The sequence below is a fragment of the Ziziphus jujuba genome, chromosome 8 (assembly GCF_031755915.1).
Source record: "Ziziphus jujuba cultivar Dongzao chromosome 8, ASM3175591v1".
Classification (NCBI taxonomy): Eukaryota; Viridiplantae; Streptophyta; class Magnoliopsida; order Rosales; family Rhamnaceae; genus Ziziphus; species Ziziphus jujuba.
Window position 1 is genome coordinate 13341796 of NC_083386.1, and position 9924 is coordinate 13351719.

Sequence of the window (9924 nt, forward strand, 5' to 3'; positions counted from 1 at the left end):
AATATTAGAAAATGTAGAATTTGCCTTCTATAACTTTATTAGGTTATTCCAACATATTGGAAACCAAAATAAATAAATAAAAAATGTAATTCTTGCTACTTCACCTATATATATATATATATATTGATCTGTCAAATCTCATTAGTATAAGGTTCCTATATAGGACTAGCATACTAAAAATAAAGGTTCTTCCTCGTTGTACAAAGTTGAGTCAGTCTTTTTTTGTGTAATAGTTTGAGCCAATAGCTTGGTTCTCTATTTGGAAAACTTTTTAATTTGTTGGCGCTAAATGCTGCCTCTTATCGGAAGACTTTGAAGACGTATGACAGCCATATATTATTGAACGTATTGACCGTTGATGTGATTATGATACTTTCACATATAGTTATAGAAAAGGTCTAACTTACAATAACCATTAAAACTTTATTTCCATGTTGTTTCCTTACCTTTCACCATTCTCTTTAAGTTCTAGACATATGTTGAATATTTTGGAGAAGACGAAAAAAAAAAAAAAACCTTCAATCTCAACTGTAATATCTCATTTGCACAACTATCAAGAAATATCATGAGATAACTATATCTCAAAGCGATATAGTTAGAACATCCAACGCAAGTTATAACAAAAAAATCTTTATTTTATATTATTTTTTTAAAGATTTTAAATGCAAACTAGGATACAAATAGTATATACCTGTATGTAAATATACATATATATTATGGTCAATTAGTCAAGGATTTTTGTTCAGTAATTTGTAAATCAACTAGCACAAATGTTCATCTAAAAAAAAAATAAAGAAGTCAAATAGCATACTCAATGCTAAACAACATGGATGGTTGTGTAAATTATTTTAAAAGATTGTTACGTAATATTTTGAATATTTGGGTCGTAAGCATTGCCTGATAGTTGCTTCTCGAGGCAGCTTAATTTTCCATTTGCTTACGTATGTCATCAGACCATTGGCTTATTTAAAATAATAATATAGTTATTAATAACTAATAAAAACTATATAATATATATGTAATTATTGACTATAGAAAATCAAGCAGATGTTTGTTAGCTAGTAAATTCTGGTTAATCGGTAAAATTAATATGCAAGTCGCTCCTCCGTTCAAGTCAACGAAGAAAATCAAGATAGCTAGGCCCGTATCATCTGACCATTAGAGAACAAAGAATATAATTAACTTATAATATAATTAACTTATCACATAAAAAAATAATATAATATAAATAGTTATTGTATATGAATTGGACCAACTGAATATCATCCAAATTCCGTGAATTAAAAAAAAAAGTTAAAAAATATCATTCAAAATAATAATAAATAAATTGATTAAATAAATCCACTTTCTAGCAAATTTCTAGTGCTTCATTTGTGAGTTGGGAGTACCCTTCTAAAAGTGGAAATTATTTTTTACATTGTTTTATGGTATAATAATTTTGAGTTTAAAATTTTATATCCAATATAAAAAAATAAAAACCTTTATAGGTAACCTAATGATAAAGTTTAGTATTTTCTATTGAATTTAAATCTTCTTATCCAATATCGATTTTTAAACAAAATTTATTTTATTTTATTAAATTAAAATTTACTATTAGTAATGATTAGATTATATTAAATGTTAAAATTTAAAAAGCATCCGTATATTAGTTTATTTAAACCTCGGCATAAACAGATATATCAAAAATTAAAAGAAAGGAATTACTGTCAAGATTTCAGAAATTGTGACATATCCTATCAATCTGCCACGCGCACAAAAAACAGGGTCGGTCAACGTTTCTCGGTCTTTCGAAATCAAATTTAGCCTTCCTCAATTAAAATCTTTTGAGGCTCTCCCCTATAAATGCAATCTGTCCCCATAGACAAAAAGCTCATACCAAGCTCTTCTTACTAAAAAAAATAATAATAATAATAAAACAGAGTTTGGAGAGCTTGGTCATTAAGCATAGAAAGCCTTTCTCTTCTCTATCTCTGAGCTAGCTTCACACACTTCCAGGCTCAATGATTCTATCAGAGACTCAAAGCAATAATAAGACCCTCCAACCAAGAAGAGCAATGTCAAGATTCTTCTTTTCATCTTCCAAAACCGTCTCACCTTCATATTCCATTCCAGCCTCCCCTTCTCCTTCTTCAACGCCTATCCACCGCAAGTTTTCTCTATCAATGATGGAAGAGACCATTGAAAATTCTGAGTCAATCATAACCAAGTGGGATCTAAAATCCTCCTCTTACACCAAACTCACCTCCCTCTTCCAACATGACAGAAAAGAAGCTAAGGAGTTCATCAAATCCGTCAAGGACTTGCGCCGAGCTATGCACTTCCTTGTCGGTCAATACTCTAATTCTAGCAAGCTTGTACTTGCTCAGGAACTAATGCAAACCGCCATGAAAAGGCTTGAGAAAGAGTTCCATCAGATATTGTCTGCCAACCGTGATAAACTCGACCCTGAATCTGTTTCGAGTCAATCCTCAGGAGGGTCAACCAGTTTCAATGATGAGGATGAGCTTGGTTTTAAAGATGAGTTGGAGTTTGCTGGTGAGTCAATCACAGAGATGGAGAGAGCCTCAGCATTTGCCATGACAGATTTGAAGTCAATAGCTGATTGTATGATCAGTTCTGGCTATGGCAGAGAGTGTGTGAAGATTTACATAACTATCAGAAAATCAATAATAGACGAGGGATTGTATCGCCTTGGAGTCGAGCGGTTAAGGCCTTCTCAAATCCAAAAAATGAGTTTGGAAGCATTGGTGGGGAAAATCAGGAACTGGTTAGATGCTATAAAGATTGCTGTGGAATCACTCTTCAATGGAGAAAGAATTCTCTGCGATCATGTGTTTTCAGCATCTGATACAATCAGGGAATCATGTTTCTATGAGATAACTAAAGAAGGAGCAATGAATCTATTCAGATTTCCTGAACTGATTGTAAAGGGCAAGAAAACATCAGAAAGAATATTCCAGCTGATGGAACTCTGTGAAGCTATCTCTGACCATTTGCCAGAAATTGATTTAGTTTTCAGCTCTGAAGCAACCTCTGCTATTAGATTACAAGCTTTTTCATCATTTCTTAAGCTCAAAGATTCTATCCACTCCACGCTATCCGAGTTTGAAACAACAATTCAGAAGGACTCATCTAAAACACTAGTCTTCGGAGGTGGGATTCACCCAATGACCCGATCAGCGATGAATTACATATCTTCCCTAGCAGATTATAGTTCCACTCTCTCTATCATCCTTCCTGACTATCCACCACCACAGAACTCACCATTGCAGGAATCCTACTTCGAGATTCCAGCATCTGATGATGGTATACAAGCGGTGTCAACCCACCTATCTTGGCTGATTTTAGTCCTTTTGTGCAAGCTTGATATCAAAGCTGAGCTTTACAAAGATGTGTCATTGTCATATCTTTTCCTCGCAAACAATCTTCAACACGTTGTGGAGAAGGTACGGACCACCAACCTCAAATTCCTTCTTGGGGATGATTGGATATCTAAGCACACGAAGAAGATCCAGCAATATGCTTCAAATTTTGAATCCATGGCCTGGAACAAGGTCTTCTTGTCTTTACCGGAGAAAACATCAACGACACTATCAACTGATGTGGCAAAGGAGTGTTTCAGACTGTTCAATGCAGCTTTTGAAGAAGCATACAGGAAGCAAACCTCCTGGGTTGTTCTGGATGGGAAATTGAGAGATGACTTGAAGGTGTCAATTGCAAAGAAACTAGTACCGAAGTATCAAGAATTCTATGAAACAAACATAGCCATGCTGAGTGGGGAGAAGAATTTGGAGTTGTTGGTAAGGTTTTCCCCGGATGATTTGGGGAATTATTTGTCGGATTTGTTCCATGGGGCTTCTGTTTCAGGTAGTTCTACATCTTCTGTTTCACAATTGTCTGCACGGGGATGCCTTCCTCGCTAAAATGATTTAGTGCTTCTTATATAAATTGAACTATATCATATTGATGGTCACTGAAAATAGAAGCACAACAATATGTACTTGTAACTTCATAAAACATTCTTCAGAATTTTCACAAGAAAAAAAAAAAAAAAAGGAAATTATGTAGTTCAGTGCAGAAATATCAAATATGAATGACATCATTTGCAAGAGTTTCCCTTTCGCTAAAAACGAATCTTCGTATCTCCACAAAAATTATATAAAACACAATTTTACTAAACTGCTTAAACCAACCTGGAAATTCAGCAAAATGATAACTACAGAAATTATATTGTGGGATTATGTAATGTAACTTGACCTGATTGTGTAGAGAAATAGGAATAAATGCATCACGTCTTTAGTTTATAACAATAGAATTACAAGGGAATAAATTTAACTCGGGATAATTAGATTGGAAAAAGGTATAAATATATTTAAGTACGTATATCAACAAATATATGTGTATGTAATACAGAACTTTCATATCCTGACTTGATAATTGGTTCAATTGGGAAACTTTATGCGCATATGCATGCTTATTCAGAATGTAACTTGAAGAAAACAAACTTGTGAACGCTATAGGTTAACCATGTGTTTATAACCAGTATCAGAGTCCCAGTTTTACTAAGTTCAATAAGGTCTTAAGTTGACTGACTGAGCATCTGAGAAATGTTTGGCAAGACCGACAAAATCATCATACTTCTCTCTCAAAGTAAATAAACACCCTCCTCTTTTTGAAGATAGATATACCATATCAAATCTTATGGAATTACCATATTATCAGCTGGCCTCTGCACGGATTGCCAACCTGCACAAATTTGGAGGATACTGTGAAGACAATTTGCGGCTGGTTCCATCGTCCATGATGGATAATATTCACTAGGATGAAATATGCCTTCTCCTTTGAATGTGATAGCTTCAGCTCCACCCAGGAACAAATCCCCCTCAGATCTTATTAAACCTGACTTCACCTCTGCCCTGTCTGCTGCCTAGGTAGCCATAGCGATAATTTACAACAAATTGTGTTACATTCTTGTCAGATTTGAATGAATAAGACTTACTAAATAGAAGAGAATATTCAGATTCATGTTGAATTCACCCACAAGCGGCTCTATGTAATTACTGTCTGGTAGATATGAAATATTACTGTGTTAGAGGTTGATTTAGAAATACTACTCTCTCTCTGTAGTGACAAAGAAGGGAAATATGTATGCAATATATTAAAAACTACTCATTTACAAGATTTAATATGCAGTTTATGTTTAACCTTCTGATCATTATGCCCAGTGTTTCACCAGTCAAAACTGTGAAATTGCACCCTTATATATTTCATAATAAACTGAAGAGGAAAATAACTTATTACATGGAACTAATGAATTAAAACAAAAACAAATGGCTGGTGATAGAATCAGGTGTATAAATATTTGAAAATTGAACTAAATTAGAATGGTCTGCAAGTGATATTATGATTCTTATATGCAACTCTGACATGCAAAGCCAAAAGAAAATGACCTATAAAGGTATTTTGAAGGACTATCTATGCTTTGCAGCAGATCCACATGTTGGATGAAAACTAAGCATAAAGAATCGTAATGTATGTCTGTGAAGGAAAAGTACCTTTTGGGGATAGAAAATCAATCAGGGTGCTTAACAGGCTTTTATTGAGTGAGCTGTCTTTTTTATTCTATCTTAGAAGAGAATCATGTTTCCATGATCCACAGTTAAAACTCTACCAAAATAAAATGAGAAACCTAAGATTGAAATAAGACAGAATATTTATGATGAACTACTGTTCTAGTCTTGAATGGGTTGAACAAAAATTAATTTATATGAACTAACTTATGATATCAAATGATTAAAGAGAACACCTGTGGTATCAAGTATTTATATTGGCCTAAAATGTGAAAGAAGAATAAGATTGGATATACCATAACGACAAAACAGGAAAATAATCTGAGAAAATTTCTCCTCTCTACATTAGGGCAAGTAAAAGATATCACCCATGGTTTTAGAGGGGGAGAGAGAGAGGGAGAGAAGAATAGATTGATTGAACAAATTGAAAATGCAGGAAATGCAACATGCTAAAAGATAAGGAATGTCATATGGGCTGCAACCTGTCTAACAATACAACACGAACTGTGCATATATGAAATTCTGTTCATCTTCTCATATTTAAATGAGAAGATATTTTTAGTTTGTTTGTTATGAAGGGATTATCAAGCAATACTTCATATATGTAGCAAACAGCAAATGACAGTAACTTACCTTCTCCATATAGTATTCAAAAGTCTTTTTCTTCTGTCCTGCTTCATATATGTTGCATTGCGAGTATATCTAATGAGAAAAAAATATCTAGATTTAGATTCTATAACCAAGCTCAAGTCTAAGGACCTGAATATACTTAGTTAACAATTAGATCTTTAATGAAAACAAGAAGCTTCACTACCTGGGATTCTACACTGGCACAAACAGCATAGATAGCCCAGTTTCTGGTGTAATTGTTGTAGAGATGAACTTTCCCAAATCTAACACGCGGGTGTCTTTGCCTTGTCCCATCAAAAAAGCAATGGTGGATTGTCACACGAATGCATCTGTCACCAATGTGAGAGGGGTCGGCTCCGATAAGCATTGTCTTGTCATGATTGCTAAAGTGACATCTGGTGCAAAAAGTGGACTAATCAGAATAGTTAGCTCAATTTCAAGCTTATCCTATAATTTTCAATCACAAACCTACCTGGAGATGGTAATATCGGTGCTTTGTCTTGTGATATCTATGAGTCCATCATCATAATCAGAAAGGGTGCAACGGTCTATCCATATGTGCTTTGAATTTGGTTTTATTTGAATCCCATCAACATCATGACCTCTACCACCTTCAAACTCAAGGTTGCATATAATTATGTGTTCACATTCTTTCAGTCTTAAGCCTTTACCTGTGAACTTTATCCTATGGCCTCGACCATCAATTGTCTTATAGGATGATACATTCAAATAGGACGACAGATTTATTGTTCCTGAAACCTCGAAAACAATCCAGAGCGGTTCTTTTTTCCTGCATCCTTCGCGGAGTGATCCAGGACCATCATCTATCAGCAGGAACAGAAACATATTTTTCTTACAATATTTAAACCAATTATACAACTCAACAAGCAACAGAAATGGATCAAAACTCATTAAAATTGCCAAAACATTCTGCATAACAACATGTCATATAATAATGATTCAAACATGCTCAATGAAATTCTAGAAGCCCAACTTTTCCTAAGCCACTAGCAGCCAGCTCGATCCATAGACAGAGGATTTGAGACTGTTTTTCAATGATTAGCAAGTACTAAAAGCCGAAAGCACTATCAGAGGTTATTTCTATTGTTCTTTTATTGCCCTTTATTACGCAACCAAAACAATTGCAACTAGTTCTCATTGTTAAGAAAAAAATCCAAAATCATATGCTCGGAAAAGTGTCTCCATTGTTCATTAAACAGGTCTGATGTAGCTTTAAAATTCACAGTTCCATCCCCCACACATCAAACTCTGACCCTACAAAATTAAATTCCGACTGCCATATGGCGGAAAGAACATGTCATTGAAAATAAATGGTTGTTATGAATTATAAAATAAAATGAAATGAAATTGAATACAACCCATTTGCCGATTTGTCTCAGAAAAGCAGTTTGGCATCAAGATTCATAAAAGTGTCTAACAGATTACAATCTTTGAACAGACATTCAGGACCATTATTGAAGCTTGAAAAACAAACACAAATTGGGATTAAAAGAGGACCCAAATAGAAAATAGGCCATGACTATAACCACAAAAGCTGAAACTCAGTTTGTAGGGCAAAGAAAACCTGCCAAGGTGGTGACATAGTACACGGGTCCACGGAGACCCCCAACAGAGAACCGGCCAAACCCCTCGGCCCTACCCGCCAATGCTCTCAAACTTGAATCAACATCAGCGTATGGTAAGGAATCCATTTTCGTCTTCGCCAAAGCTTGGAATACAAACACGAAGTTTGGGTCAGGTCGTTGGGATCTTTGAAAAAAGCCGTTAGAGAAGGACCGGTTCCGCAGTATAGAACCGATAACCCGGCTCGAATTATAAATGGAACCCGTGTCATTGAACGGTCCTTGATGTTCTTCTTTAGCTTCTACACGTGTAGGACGCGAAGATTAACGATTTGTCTTTTTGAATTTCAATATTTCATGTTTTCATTCTTGGGACAATTTAATGGGGAAAAAAAAAAAAAAAAAACGTTGTTTTTCCATATTTTGAATTTGAATTGGCAAACTCGTAGATCAAGACAAATTAACATAAAAATAAAATAACTTTAATTAAAAATTCAAATAAAATATTTTTTTATGAAAAATTTTTTTCAAATTTTTCCATGTTTTGACAAAATTTTAATTTTTATAACGTCTTCTTTGGATAATTGCAAAGCTAGTGAAAATTTATTTCACTAATGAATACTTTTTCATGTAAAATTTTCAAATATAATATACGGAATTATTATGTTTCATTAAATAATATATATAAATAACTTAATCAAAATATCTATGACGCAAGTTCAGCTAAAAAAAAAAAAAAAAAAAATTCGATAAAACAAAAGATATTATACTCTTTGCCAACTAATATGGCAAATGCTGTACTTTTATTTTATTTTATTTTTTATTAAGTTTCACTTACCAATTTACTTATTCGCTTAGTTTATAATATCAATTTACTTATTAATGTTACATTATTAGTCATATTAGATTTTATTTTTATTACCATATGCCATCTAAATTTATAAATTATTTGGTTAACAAATAAATAATTTTTTTCATAAAAAATGTAACAAATTTGGAGCCACGGTTTTTTTTTTTTTTTTTTGGGAACCAAAAAAATTTGAGCATAGTCACAACCTTTACAATATATATTGTTATCTGTATTTGCATCGTATTTTTATACTATATTTAGATTAATGGAATAGAAAGGAATATGAATGAAAAAGATTTAAATCTTTTATTTGGATTTAATCAGCTTTGTTGTCCTTTCAAATTGACAGAAAATGAATAGAAATAAAAATGTTTTAATGAATTTTTTTAATATCCCAAAATTACCCTAATAATTACTATATGAAAATATATATTAACATTTATACATTTTCATTTCCTTTTCGTTAACTAATCATCATAAATTATGTAACGGGCCAACTTTTTTGCTGTGATAACCGATGTGAGTGGGTGTAAGAAGCATTATTATACTATCTGATATACAATCTCACATCACTCGGATGTAAAATGAGGGATGATTTAAATGTAATTGATAGTTAAACTCATAACGCTGAGGTTTTTTTCAGAGCAGTTAACTTCAGAGTTTAAAAGAATTTAAAAGTTAAGCATGCTCAGACGAGAATAGTCTAAGAATGGTGATCTCTTTAGAAGTTTTGAACAAAAAAAGCCCATGCAGAGTACCACGACTAGTGTTATAAATAGTATCGAAACCTATACCCAACTAGAAAGTGTGTTGAGCCCCAAAATGATGGATTGTGATGAATAGTGTGGGCAGATGCCAGAGGCACTTATAAGCTATCTAGTATCCAATTTCATATCCCGGGATGTAGAATGAGAGTTGATTGAAATATAATGATAGTCATTTTTATAAGACCAAGCTCTTTTTAAAACGGTTGGCTTCAATGTTTGAAAGAACTATAGATTTAAGCATGCTCTCACACTTTAGATTGTATGAGATTTTTATTCAGTCTTCCCAAGAAGTTATTCATCCTAAGATTGCTCACATTAGAATATATTAAAACTTGGAGCTTGCTTCCACTGGAGCACATTAAACCTTGGAGCTTTTTTAAACACTGAAGCTAATTGTTCTGAAAAGATCAAGGCCGTTAAGAAAGTGTACACTTTACATTTGAACCATAACCGTTTTAAACCCGGGTGATGTAAGATTGGACACCAAGTAGTCTTTATTGATAAAGTAGCCTACCGGTGCCCTA

At 33.4% G+C, this 9924-nt stretch overlaps 2 protein-coding genes across 3 annotated transcripts; one reads left to right on the forward strand and one right to left on the reverse strand.

Annotated features, from left to right (window-relative positions):
• The first annotated feature begins 1641 nt into the window (after positions 1-1641).
• On the forward strand, positions 1642-4060 carry LOC107413566 (exocyst complex component EXO70H1). Its single transcript, XM_016021547.4, has one exon. It carries the CDS (start codon positions 2001-2003, stop codon positions 3921-3923), a length of 1923 nt encoding a protein of 640 aa, XP_015877033.3. The 5' UTR covers positions 1642-2000; the 3' UTR covers positions 3924-4060.
• On the reverse strand, positions 3836-8152 carry LOC107413567 (probable pectate lyase 4). Of its 2 annotated transcripts, XM_048470590.2 has the most exons (6): positions 7786-8152; positions 6673-7024; positions 6385-6595; positions 6204-6272; positions 4712-4927; positions 3836-3973 (listed from the first exon to the last, which is right to left on the reverse strand). In XM_048470590.2, the coding sequence occupies exons 1-6, from the start codon at positions 7910-7912 to the stop codon at positions 3971-3973; spliced, it is 978 nt and encodes a 325-aa protein (XP_048326547.2). In that variant the 5' UTR covers positions 7913-8152; the 3' UTR covers positions 3836-3970. The 2 variants fall into 2 exon arrangements, with proteins under 2 accessions (XP_048326547.2, XP_048326546.2); XM_048470589.2 differs by lacking the exon at positions 3836-3973 and having other exon boundaries at positions 4346-4927; positions 7786-8151.
• Positions 8153-9924: the final 1772 nt, after the last annotated feature.

What these genes read in the sequence shown, in the direction of transcription:
- LOC107413566 (XM_016021547.4), top strand. Translation starts at nt 2,001, where the DNA reads ATGATTCTATCAGAGACTCAAAGCAATAATAAGACCCTCCAACCAAGA.
- LOC107413567 (XM_048470589.2), bottom strand. Translation starts at nt 7,912, where the DNA reads ATGGATTCCTTACCATACGCTGATGTTGATTCAAGTTTGAGAGCATTG. An exon ending in ACCGATATTACCATCTCCAG is followed by an intron (nt 6,596 to 6,672) that starts GTAGGTTTGTGA and finishes TTTTTGCACCAG; the next exon opens with ATGTCACTTTAGCAATCATG. An exon ending in GTGCCAGTGTAGAATCCCAG is followed by an intron (nt 6,273 to 6,384) that starts GTAGTGAAGCTT and finishes TTTTCTCATTAG; the next exon opens with ATATACTCGCAATGCAACAT.